This window comes from Lethenteron reissneri, chromosome 14, assembly GCF_015708825.2.
Source record: "Lethenteron reissneri isolate LAM-NWPU_2019-01 chromosome 14, ASM1570882v1, whole genome shotgun sequence".
Lineage (NCBI taxonomy): Eukaryota > Metazoa > Chordata > Hyperoartia > Petromyzontiformes > Petromyzontidae > Lethenteron > Lethenteron reissneri.
The window spans coordinates 13036996-13050620 of NC_083792.1; the positions used below are offsets into that span (position 1 = coordinate 13036996).

Genomic DNA, 13625 nt, shown 5'->3' on the forward strand with positions numbered 1-13625 from the left:
TTTGGTTGTCATGAATGCCACGCACAAAGTGTGGTGTGGATCGGTGGCACAGTGGTTAGCGCTACCAACCCGGCGACCTGAATTTGATTCCCGGCCATTGCTGACGTGATTGGCGAATGTGTCTCGGGCTTCCCCCGACGTTGCATTCTCATACAAGTCAGCACCGCAGGGACCAAGGTGGCCAACGGTGATGCTGACCATACCCCATCCCCTTGTAGGCTGTGGCAGCCTTCATAGGTCACCGCTGACAGTACTTGCCCCGAGGTTCTGTATAGCTATGCGGCGGTAGACCTTTGTCTTTTATCTTCGGCTTGCATGTGTGTGCGCGGTTGTCATGTGGCGTGCGAGCTGCTTGCTAATTTTTCCCGAGAAGGGAACTCCCACGGAACGCTTTGTTTCGTTTCGACTTTTGCCCACGCGTCCCGTGCGGGCGCTAATCCCTCCGCGGCGAATTTGACTCGGCGGTGGCAAGCGCAGAAAGCGGCCAGCGGCGGACACGCGAGGCCACCGCGGGTTCCCTGCAAACCGCCGATAAAAACTCTGAGCCGTGCCATCGGGCGGCCTTCGAAGCCAAATGGGTTTTGAGAGCGGCGGCAGAGGCTGTGTGTGTTTGTACACGGCGAGCCGAGGCTTGCGTTTGTCACTGATGTCGAACAGATCCAACTGTTACACTCACTTGACCGCTAATTCTCGTGCCGCGTGAATACCTAAGCCACTCTGTTCTCCTTCAGTCGTAGCTTTGGGGTCGTATCTCTTGTAGGCCCGTATTTGTTATTCTCAAAGAACGATGTTGTCCAGGGTTATGAGAAATGGTTAACTGAATAGGAGATAGCTAGCTGTAGGTTTCAATATAGAACTTGCTTTTCCTTAGTCTCCTGGTGGACTCTTATCTCGACCATATTTTATCTTTTTTTTTTCTCTCTCAAGTCGCTTTCTGTCGTTAAGTGAGATTGCTAAATTATTGCATCTGCATTTAGTTTAATCGGGATTTAATTTTAGCTATTAAGCTTTGCAAGCACATTTTTTTCCAGAGTGGGTTTGCTTTGTACTGCCACTTATTGTCAGAGTCATGTACACAGCAGGATCAGACTTTCGTTATACGTAGTGTGTGTTTAGACTGCAGTAGAATTCCTCTTATCCGCTGTGATGTGGGGAAGAGGTGGGGAGCGATAAACATCATAGCCCACATGATCCGCGGTGTTATCTGCAAAAGAATAATTGTGGATACTCACAAATGTGATGCATGAATCACATTTACATCCCACACAGGTGAAAGTGTCATTTAGTTTGAGTCTAAGCCAATAATGGGGGTGAGCGTCCATGCTAGAAACGTTAAACAGGATGCTCGAGTTAGAGCAATGGTATTACTTTTCATCCCTCCCACTCCTCTCTTGTCATACACAAATGTACAACTGCCGCAACTGCAAACGTGCCAAGCTTGTGGAAACAGAGAGAGGTGGTAGGCTGGCATGAGCTAAAGCCAAAAATGACACATGGTGCTTTCTTGAATTCGTTTAAAGCCAAATAGGGAAGTAATGCATGAAATGATATATTTTATGGAAAACAATAACGAAAATAAAAAAAAATTTAAATTGGGAAATTGATTTAATGCTTTTCAGCCCCAGTCCAAGTACTGGATTATAACAGCAAAATACTTTGAAAATAGTATTAAAACAATATCTTAAAAAAAAAAATTATGACCATTTTTCTAAAATTGCATAACCACCTTGATTCACCAAACATTTTAGAAAGCAGTGTGAATAGCTTTGAACGTTGGCAAGTGGTAAAAGTGTTCAACTCGACAGCAGCCCGCTGCTTCGTCAGTAGGGTTGGCAAGTATGCGGCTTACTTGCAACACACAGCAACTTAATGTCCGTCACCTATTGAGGCAATAATCAGGGGAATGACTTTAACAGTCAGAAGCACCGCATTCCAAAAGGTGCACACCCGTGGCTTCTTGTTCGGTGATTAAAGAAGAAGAAAATCCCTTGCGTTATTTATAGACGCACCCTGCCCATCTCTTTGCGAATGTTTTAACTCCACGCACGACGCCTCGAGCCATGGGTGGGAATGTAACCAGCTGGAGATGTAAGTTCATCTGGGCAGAGGACACATCCAGCATTGTCTCGAGTCCCCCATCTTTCTCGAAGACAAGATTTATCAGGATATCTCTGATCGTGAATGTTCGTTGACGTGTCACTCTGAACTTCTCGAGGCATGGCGATGAAGAGGCAAGGGACAACAAATGACGATGCTCCTCATCGACGATTGCCGGCGAGTCTCCACACCAGCAGAGCAACCCGTTGTCACAGCAGTTCTGCACGGATCGCGTGTGGTGCGGTCAAGTGTGGGTACTCCCATGGCCAGCGTGGAAAAGTGGGGCAAATTCCCTCTGCGGGAGGTCGCTCAAGGGCTGTTCTAGCGGCGGCATTTTCCAGCAGCGGTGGCGGGAGCGAGCAATTGCAGGGCTGCACTTCGCCTGCGGTCTGTGCGCCACCAGACCGTAGCGCTCGCTCCAAGAAACTTGCGAGGCTGTGTCCGCGTGTGTGCGGGGGAGCGGTGGCGCAGTGCTTAGCGCGCTGCGCGACAAACCCGGCGAACCGAATTCGATTCCCGCTCACGGCCAACATCAGTGAGGATTATTTGAACCGGTCCTGGGCCTCCCCTAGGTAGATTCAGCCTCAAATAAGTACCTGGTGCGGTGTGTAAACATCGCCACTGGTGAGACAAAGGCGGTTGGGCCACCAACCCCCTCGCGTACCGTTCTGGCCGTCAGGTGCTTGCTAACAGCACTTGTCCCAACAGTATGTTAAGGCTATAGGGAGATCTTTGTCTTTGTTTTTAAAACACTTCTTTTGCACCGTACACAGCCAACCGTGCTAATCGGAGGTGCTCGGGAAGGACAACAGACTAAACACACCAAGCGGTTCTAAAGAAATGAGTTTTCCCACCTGGAGATCTGACACTCACGTGAGACAACTCCTCGAGTGCTTTGACTTTCATTACTGAACTCGCCGAGAGAAAACAAAGTGAAAAACAGTTTGTGGAATTCGCCTGACCGGCCCGCTGAATGATTGCTCTGGTATCCCGAGCGGGGTGAACCCTCTCAGCGCAACTCCTTGTTTAACCGGTTCCCTGCCACGTTGTGCACCCGCCTCCTCTTCGATCAGCTCGCACCATGAAAGAGAGATGATGATGATAATGTCAGCCGAAACATTTTTTTTTGCGATGAACTTTCTGGTCCTAATTTTTGCGTAAGTTTTGTGAGTTACGTAGAACATGTTTACGCATAAACACGTGTGTTTACAGAAGCACTGTACAATTGCACTTTTACTCTCGCTCCAGCTCGCTGCACGCACGCACACATGTTGTGAACTCGGACAGTCCTTGATTTAGCAACTTTAAAGACAACACGTTTTGACTTTTAATCACATTTATACACGTTCAGTATATGTGTGTGCGTATTCGTGGGGAGTAGTAGTTGTCGTGGTAAGCGCGGTGTACTACAAACCCAGCAGTTCGATTCCTGCAGATGATATGGGCAACATCAGTGGCAGGTATCTGAATTGGTCTTAGGCCAGATGACAACTGCCTCGTCTGGTGTGCAGAGGGGCGTGATGTGGAGCCCAACTCTGATGCCTGCAGCTTTGGAGTTTGCATGTTCTCCCCGTGGTCGCGTGGATTTGTATACGGATCCTCCGGTTTTTCTCTCCACGTTTAGTATCAACATGCTTTTAGAGTATTTGTATGCAATACATTTCAACACGATAAGCCACTTCGTTGAGCTACAATTTGTGGCCAGGGCACTTTTGACAAAGACCCATATCTCTCAGCGGGCTTTACCTGGTAAAAACAAAAAATAATTCAGACTTAAATGAGAACATGAGCACTTGAGAGACGAAGGCTTCCGAGCGCTGGTGCTGGTCACACCACCCCATCGTGAACCGCACCATCCTTGATAAAGGCTCGCGAACAGCACTTTCACAAAAGACTTGAGGAGGCTACACAGATGACCTTTGTCTTTGTATAGTTTGGACCAGTGCAAGCGCAAACTAAAGAAGCAGTGGGTTCTGGTCTCGTACTTGCTGAACTGGTTGACAAAAACAAAGCCTCTTTGTTTTGCGATTTCACGCAGGTATCCACACACACACACACGCGCGCTCACACTCATGTCTCGTGCTTCCTCCAAGACGCGCACGTGTGTGAACACACGCGGACAAACATGACTGCAGCACATTCACTCGGGTTACCATCTTTGGAATAAAGAAAATAAGGACAACAATCGTGTAGAACAATATTTATTGTTTTACTTTAAAGAGTATATTCTTGCAAATAGGTGTTTGGGGCCGTCCATAAATGACGTCACGCACCTGGGGGGGGGTCAGACATTTGTGACGATGTGTGACGAGGGGGGTGGTGAGAAATGTGACGTCACATCAAAATGTTTTCTCCTACAACATCAGAGTGAAGCGCCACATTAAATACGCACTACAATGACAATAGTCATATTTTTGGGGGTGAGGGAGTGACGTCATATTTGAGGTGGGGGGGTCTGACTTTTTGTGACGCCGTGTGACTAGGGGGGGGGGGGGGGTCAAAAATCGTCCAAAATCGCGTGACGTCATTTATGGACGACCCCTTTGGAGTCATGACATCTATCCACGCCAGATATGTAAAAGAGGCAAAATTGTGCCAAGGAGTATTGCCATTGCATCCGAAATGTGTCACGGGCCATCCTAATCATTCACACGTGGCAGCCCTAAATTTTGATAACTCGTACACATTTCAGAATTGCTGTTGCGCCGTGCCGTGGAAACTCACTCGTTATGTCGCACATGGGGAAATTGTCATGGTGATAATTGAATCAGAATCTGGATGTAGACCGGAAGAATCCGATGAGCTATGAAGCTCTTTTCCACAGTTGTCCAGTAGGGGCAGCTCAGCAAGTTACAGCAACAGCACCTCCCAACAACAGCACCTCCCAACAACAGCACCTCCCAACAACAGCACCTCCCAACAACAGCACCTCCCAACAACAGCACCTCCCAACAACAGCACCTCCCATGCGGTACAACCAGAGGAAGGAAAAATATTGTTTGGACTACAGGTCTAAATTATCGGACAATTGGTCCTTCCAACTTCGTGCTGTTTGTGTCGCCTGAACTCATGTAGACACAGTTATATTCACACACACACACAAACATATATTGTATTATTTGTTGCCATAACTTGTTGGCCTGCACCGACTGGACATCTGCGATAAAGAGCTTTATAGCTCATCGGATTCTTCCAGTCAAATTAAAGATTCACATTCTAAATAAAGATTCTGATTGTATGGATGTACGTAGAACTTCCTTTGCACCGTACGTAGCCAACCACGCTAATCGGAGGTCATTCTCCATCTCCACCTCCCAGAGAAGGAAAAAATAATTCGGTAGAGGTTGTCGGCATATCCTTGTTTCACTTTGGCAGTCTTGCGTCAGCACACACTTGAGTCGACACGTCCTGCCCACGTGAAACAGGTGCCGCTCACCGTTGACCATGAACCGAGCCGACACGGTTACACTCGCACACGTGCACAGTTGCACACACAAGACAGACATCACGCTTTGTAAGCGTCACCTATGACTGGTGGTCCTGCACGTTGCCACCTGTTGACACATTCACGTTAGTGGTGATGATACATAATAATGATCCAAGGCGATGTTGGTAATCTTGTGCAAGCTTCAATACATCCGCTACTGAAACAAATTTTGACAGACACAACTTAGGAGAACAATTTCACCCATCGGTCTTTCGTTATAAGAGCTGAAGAATCCAATCACTTAATGATTACAGTGCTCTACCAATTATCAGTTCGACTATTCGACTCGTAAGGGTGACACGAAAATAGTAGGATGGGGGTGGGGGGGGATGTCGCCTCCTTTCCCATGTGTGCCGCTGGACGGGAGGTGATGGGACAGGATTAGCAACATCATTGGCATCATCATCCACTTCGTGATGGGAGTGGTTTGGAGGGGGTTTACCCCCTTTCTCATCGCATGTTGGCGATGAGAAATATTCATTTATTAATCGACTGTAATCCTTCCATTCCGAGGGATTATAGTGCAGTATCTGCCTTGCTTCTGAAGGCCATTGCTAGTTAACATGTAAAGAAGTGCCTGCACGCACGCACACACACAAAAAGCACGTACATGCACTCTCACACAAGGTTGTAAGTGTTGGGGCACAGCTGTGCGGGTCTCTGTGCCAGGGCCATGCACATATAAATGCCAGATCGGTGAAAATCTGCAAAAGCAACAATTAGTGTGTGTGTGTGCACTTTTGTAAATTCATGCAATTGAAACAAAAGTGAAAAATAAGCAACTGAATTGTTCCTTGGTGACTTGCTGCGAGCGAGCAGCTTATTGCTATGGGATTGCCATTGTGACTGCCAAAATAAAAATAAAATCATTGCCACAAGATTGAGTTTCGGTAAACACTGCGCTGTAGTGTGTGTTTTATTTGGTATGGTCTTCATTGTTGCCAAGGTGAATGCTAATTAATGTGCCAGCTGCTGTATCTGTATTGGTACAATGGACCACAAAGCAAAGGGGTATTCTAATTGTGCCAAAACTGCAGTGACACGATGCTTGCACATATATGACAATATGAGTAAACGACTACGCTTGATAATTTCCCTGAACTTATCGTGGCAGGAAATTGTAAACGTTTTTAATAAATTACACATTATCATTGAAAGTTACGTCTTTTTGGGCTCCTTTAATACATGTGTTAGGCATATAATGATACGTCGATGAATTGATTCACATAGATTTTAATATTTACAATGTGTGCATCGAATCATGCATGTCTCGCATATAAATGTTTCAAGTTATGTAAATTTAAAGGGAATGATATACACATATTTACATTCAGGCGTATGGAGCTCATAGAATTGTCCAAAAAACCCAGGATAATATTCCTATTGAGAAACAGTGCAAATGGGGCAATTGAACGTGCGATGAGATAATAGATTCTGGGATAAAATCGCGATCCCGAAAGGGGAGGTGGAAGATGGCACATTGCATGGAATAACGATGCCTTTCATGTCGCCAAATAAAATGAGTGGAAAATAAGTGGAAACTCCCTATGAAATCTTATTAAATGTTTTACGGTACTTGATTAAAGTACGTTCAAACACATGGCCACTGAGGACGCTGTCCCATGGCTTCGCGATTACGCATTCGCTGGATGAATGAATCGTTCTCAAATAATAGCTCAGCTAGTGCCTGCGATGGTTATTGTAAACCGCTCTACCATTTCGCATGCGTCGAGTTTCGTGATGGATCGTCCACATTAGGGCTGCTATAAAATATTTTGAAAGCATTTTTAACACTTCAGAGTGTTGTTTTTATTTAAAGGGCAAGTATACACCATGCAGTTGAGCACTGCAGCATTCAGGCAAATCAAAACTGTGGCTTCAGGGTCATTATATTTAATCGATGCATTTCATCAAAGTCAGGTCAAGGTATGTATGAAATCGATAACTTAATAATTTTAACTCATGAAGGTCTCACGTTCTGGCATAGAATTAAACGTATACATTCTGGTATTATCTGCCCTTTTTATCTCCCACCAAAAAGTCAGTGAGTTCCCACTCATGTGAGCAATGAGGTTCATCTGTTATTTACGTTCCTGAGCCAGTGGTGGAAATACCACATTACTCTAGTAGAGGAGAGTCTCTCCATAGGCCACCCACTGATGGCTTCACCATAGAACGATACCTATTTTAATCTAGATTTGAAGTTTTCGTGACTGCAGGGATCCATACTCTTTGGTTATTTCGGTAAAGTCACGTAGGTAGAAAATAAAATAAATTAAATCACGACGTTTCGGGCGCAACACAAGCGTCCGCCATCAGGTGGGACAACCACAGCACTTCAGCAATTGTTTCTTGCTGTGGATGTCCCACCTGATGATGGACGCTTGTGTTGCGCCCGAAACGTCGTGATTTAATTTCGTTTATTCTATACCTACGTGACTTTACCGAAAGAAACAAGGGAAAAAAAAAATCAGGATTTTATTTCACAACCTTCCTATAGTGAACCGCTCACTCTACTGCTGACCCACGTTACATATCGCATTTTGAAAAAAATTGTGAGTGCTACTTATTTTGATCCAGATGACCAAACATAGCATTGACAGGAGTTAGACCCAGTGAGGCTTTCTGGAATATAAAGGACCATAATGATGTAGAATAAGAATTTGCATTTATTCGGTGCCTAAATGCCACGGTAAAGAACACTTGTACCATGTTTGGAACACGCCAACACTATATTAGAGCTTCACACCAAGTAAGCAGTATCCTGTAGTAGTAGAGGAGCGACTGGGTGTCTCGTACCTCAGAAGCTGGGCAAGCCGCTCAATAGACTAACTGCAGAGACAGCGTCTTTGGCTCATTGAACCCTTGGTAAGTCGCGATTGTATGTCACACACGAGACCTCGAGAGACAGCGACTCAGATGGCTCCGACACGTACTCACAATGGACCAGGCCCGTGTACCAAACGTGGCAGACCCAAGCCCCACGTGACGCTAGACCGTGAAGTCCGCGCTGGCGACAGCGATCAACCTCCGTTGGGGCGAGGCTCAACGTGTTGCCAAGGACAGGGAGCAGCGGAGGAGAACTCGTTGTGACCTGATTTCCAATAGGGGATGAAGCAGTTTGTAAGAAGATTTCAAGAATCCTATTTGTGCATCATTTGACCGAGCATTCCAAACATTGTTGACAAGCAGCAAACACAATCGCCTTTACATGCACACCTTGCCTGGGTTGTGTCTGGGAGTAGTTTGCCTTTCGGGGCGCGATTACCCGTGAAGGTTCAAATGGCACCATGCAGGTGCGGCTCTATTTTAATTAAATGAGCCGATCGGCCACAAATCATGGTGTGAGACGTGTGCTTTATTCTCTTGGACACTGGGGAACCTTTACAGAACCCTAATTCGTTGGCCTCACGGAACTGTGCGATACTCATTGATCTCCATTGAAAACAGTGCCCGCGGTTATGTAAGATCGAGACATTTTTGTTCAAAACGTCTGGCTAACCCAGCAGCATTATTTGTTGATCAAGCCTGACATGCTGAGGCCCAGAAGGTCTCAACCAGTCCACAGTTTGCTTGCTTAAACCATAATGCTGCTGGATAATATTAGTTTGGAAAGACAACAGGCTGATCGACTAGAACATCGTATTTTATTTTATGTGGAAATACAGAACATATTGCTGCTCATGCAGTATGTGCTTTAAATCATAATGTTCCACACAACAGCAACGCATAATGTGTCTGTATACTTTATTATGTCATAAGTTACAAAACAGTGACCGTACTGTATATACCAAGCGTTGTCAACGTGCAGATGGCAGATACGGAAACACATATCTCTGGCTCCATCACGTGGCTTCGAGACCATCGATGATCGTGGTGTATGTTGTACTGTGTGTTCTACATGTCTGTGGGTTAGGCGGGCATTGATACGCACGGAGCAGTTTGTGACGCCAGCCTCTAACACCACTGTGTCGTTATCTAGCCTGCAAAGCAGTGCTTGATCGCATTTATCTCAACAAAATAAGTGCTACTGCACGGCTGATTGCATTCCATCGTCATATCAGCGTTAACGGCTATCGACTGGTCCTTGGCACGGCATAGTTCCAGTCAAAGTCCACTGCAGGCAATGCACAGGACCCGCCCTGTGAGACTGAATTATCCACCACTTGCTGCTGCTGCTGTACTTTGCAAACTTTCTGTAACCCCCCCCCCCCATATATTTCAAATGCTTCAAGCGATTATCAACTACAGTACTTAATTGATGTTAATTGAGATTTGTAATCCTACTGTCGATGGACATTTAGCACCGATAAGCGAAAAGAACAGGATCCATAAAATACAGATCAGGCAGTGACCCAACCCTGCGGCATGGCCTTGTTTAAAGGCGGGGGGGGGGGGGGGGGGACACACAACATCTCAAGAGGGACGTGACACCGTCAATGTTAAATAAACTGTAAACGAACGTTAAACGCTAAACAGAATGAGTAAAAAAAATCTGATCTGCTTTTGGTGTTCCATTGTGCCAAGATTTTTTCATTTTATGATTTGATGATGGGAATATAGACGGGGTGGGGGTGGGGGGGGGTCAGCTTTCATCAAGGGGGTGGCTCAACCCCATCCAGCTCCCCCAGCCCCCACCTCCACCCTCGATGTTACTAAGCTGATCCCAGGGATCCACAACTCCCACGACCACTAAGTGCCATGTTTTTGCGGCCGTGTCACGCAAGCCCACTACGCCACTGCCGGCGCCACCACTGCAGGTAGTAGATTAGCAGCTTGCGTGCAGATAGTGCCCAAGATGTTTCCCAAGCCGGAGAAGACAGCGCTGGAATGTCGATTGGGGATGTTTACATGACGGGCAAATTTTATGCATTTTGAAACGGGTGGTGGGTGGTGGTTTTTTTCTCATTGGGGTCACAGGGGGATTGTGGCTTGGATGCCGGGGGCATGTGGGCGTTTTGAGGCTTTGGGTCAACTGCGGTGATGTCGTGGCAGCGTTAGCATGCAGCGTGCACGATGGAGAAGCAGGTGGCTGCGAGGCCACAGCACTGATGCAGCATTGCTGAGAACCTGGGTGTGATACCAAGTGGCCATGTACTGATTAAACTGGGGTTTATTGTCTCGCCCCAGTCACCAGTAACTGCACGAATAATACACATCGCATTGAATTTTATATTGAATTTTAATTGGCCTTTTCCAGCTCTGTGGATTGATATTACTGGTTTGACTGTAATGGGACAAACCCAATCTCATAGTAGAATGTGTGGGAAAGTGTGCTCCCCCTTCGTATTGTGTAAAAATAAAACGGTCAAACGTTGTGTTAAATAATTATCTTGAACACACTGTGTCTCAGCTGCTCTCCCAAGAGTTCTAAACGCACTTTCACTGTCTCATCACTGCACTGAGAGTCCACCGAGAATTAATTTGGGGAATAGGCAAGAAAGCAGGTCACGTCCGTTGCCTCTACTGAAGAAGAATAGAAGTCGGTCTACTGGGCCAGCCTTTTGAGCTGTACTTATCACCCAAACCAGCAGTTACGTGGAACTTTACATCACATTGTAAGGCATGGGGCCAATTTACCCATTGATGCATCATCACACCTTGTTAATGTGTGATTTAATATTAATTGTGTGTTTGTCATGTTTTCTTCTGGGATGTCATTTTAACGCAGCATTCGAAATAAACACAAGCTTATTATCATAAACTGTTGCCCGTTTACAGAGCAGTAGATGTATTAGGGTGTGTGCAACATTTTCGCGTGAATGGCAGATGGTAATTTAATATGAAATAATTAATTCCTGTAAAATATATAATCATAGTATAATTGGGCAGGAAGTTGTGTCAGCAGCTTTGCCCTAGACTTCGGCCATGAAGATGTTTTACTTGATAATTGCGTCTTTTAGTGGAGTCATATTTTTGTTTTACCATGCTTATGCAATTGTGTCACGTTGTGTTGCAGGAAACGGAATGTTTGGAAATCACAAGCATCCGAGACACAAGGACCGGGAAGTATGCCAAGATGCCAAAGGTGAACACGGAGGGGGGAATGCTTTTGTCAATGATATATGCTAACTTGCTTAATAAGCCTTCATCTCTGTGGAAAATCCTAGCAGGAAACAATTCAACCAACCAGTGTTTGCTCGTGCCATAACTCATACCCATAAGCACTGCTTGGGACTCGGTTATCAGTTGGTCGATCCTCGGTTTGTTTTTCGCACGGGTAGAACATCAATGAGTGGCATTTCACCAAGATTGCCATTTTTGGAGCCTTTTGTAACGGCAACAATTGTAACTTTGTCTGCCACAAAAAATACTTAAAAATACTTAAATTCTATGAGGCATAGAATCGACAGGGCAGAGCAGGAAAGGAGGTGCACCATGGTAAGTTGCAGATTAAGGGACTTCACAAGGAGAGGCAATCCTAGGCAGACAAAACAAACGTCTACAGCAAGGACTTGACCGGGACAAGTCAGAAGTGGGTGCTGCAGCAAGTTGTTAATTGAAGTGATGAATGCATTGCTTTTAAACTATTTTTTTTGCATGGAAAATTGATTCATTAGCCGCCGATTTAAAACAGCAGTCTCCTATTATCCGGCCTCCAACATGCAGACAACTCACTGCAGTGAATGCCCAGCGTCATTACCCCACCCACCTTGAGCTCAGCTCCAACTCCGTTATCATTTTACGTTACAACGAAGTAAGGGGGTAATCGACTAAGCAAGGTGATGATAGTTTCGGCGTTCCGGTTATACGTATGTTGAACTCCTTTTACACTGTATGTAGCGATCCGTGCCAATTGGAGGGTCCTGAGCTCATTGACAATCGGGTGACACTGTGGTGCCACATTCAAACATGGGGAATGTTTGTGTTGCTCGCATGCTCATGGTAAGCGCGTGTGTCTGTGGGTGCGGATGGATGCATCTGACTGTTACCGCAATCTGTTAATTCAACAGCACCTGGGTTCCCCCCTCCTGTAACCACCGGCCACAGAACCTTTGCGCTGTATGGGGCCCTCAGAAAGTACACCTAGCCTGGCACTAGCACCATAGTGGTATCACAGCACTAGTGGCTGCTGCTGCTGCCACCGCCACCATGATTGAGGTACCACCCTCTTGGTGGTGTGTACCTATCACTTGGTGTTCTTAGAACAACAGACTGGCTCCTTACAATGTAAACTGCTTTACGGACTTTGGCTTTCATGAATCTGCACTCCCCAATACCAGTACAGATAATGCCTCTTACGGGATGTGTAGCAGTGGGTTCCATGTGCCGCAGGATAATGTTATCTTTGAAGTTGTCAATATTGATACAGCGCTGTCACTTGTACTAGACCAATACCTTAAGTAGTTATGATAGTAGCAGTTGCCAAGGTCATTCGTCAATAATACTGCCTTGAAAGGAAACATACATTTTTAAAAGTCAGTTGTGTTTGTATAAGAGCTAAACCCGTTTTATATTATTCAGTAACGATAATAAGAAGAATAACAACGAGGCTATTTGTGATTTATTTATCCAGGAAAGCCTCGCTGTGTCTTGATCCTGCAGGATGTTTGGCCAATTTAATTTAAAGGAGTTATGTATTTTGCATGTTAAAGGAGTCCAAGGTTCCCAAAGAGGACATATCCATACAAGGGAATAGCAGAGAATAGTCTGCGAAGACAGCGTGACACTAATTTAGCTGGGCTGCCATCTCCTGCACATCTTTAAATCCGGCGGATTTGGAAACCTCACAAATGTGTGATCTTCAAACCCTTGCCTCCCAACAGCTGGGTTACAAGGATAGCATGCGCCACCTTGCTTGCTTGGCTGTATGAATAGACATTAAAAATTGTATATTTTTGTTATAATAACTTAAACATTGTTCTTCAAACAACATGAAAATAAACGTTCCAATATTTTCAGAAGCCGAACAGCAGGCCGTGCCCATGACATCACAGTCTGCACCAGGATATTTGAAAATAAATAGAGCGGCTTCCAGCTTTTGAATCTCAGCATAAAAATAAAATTTCTCGTCGTGAAAGATGTGAAAAAATAAATACTG

At 45.5% G+C, this 13625-nt stretch overlaps 1 protein-coding gene across 3 annotated transcripts in view; it reads left to right on the forward strand.

The window, feature by feature from the left end:
- Positions 1 to 13625, forward strand: part of LOC133342426 (1-phosphatidylinositol 4,5-bisphosphate phosphodiesterase beta-1-like) — a 148327-nt gene that overhangs the window by 47650 nt on the left and 87052 nt on the right. For all 3 annotated transcript variants that reach the window (XM_061551604.1, XM_061551605.1, XM_061551606.1), the window contains exon 3: positions 11544 to 11612. In XM_061551604.1, the coding sequence (XP_061407588.1) occupies positions 11544 to 11612 (69 nt within the window). The remainder of the gene's footprint in view (positions 1 to 11543; positions 11613 to 13625) is intronic.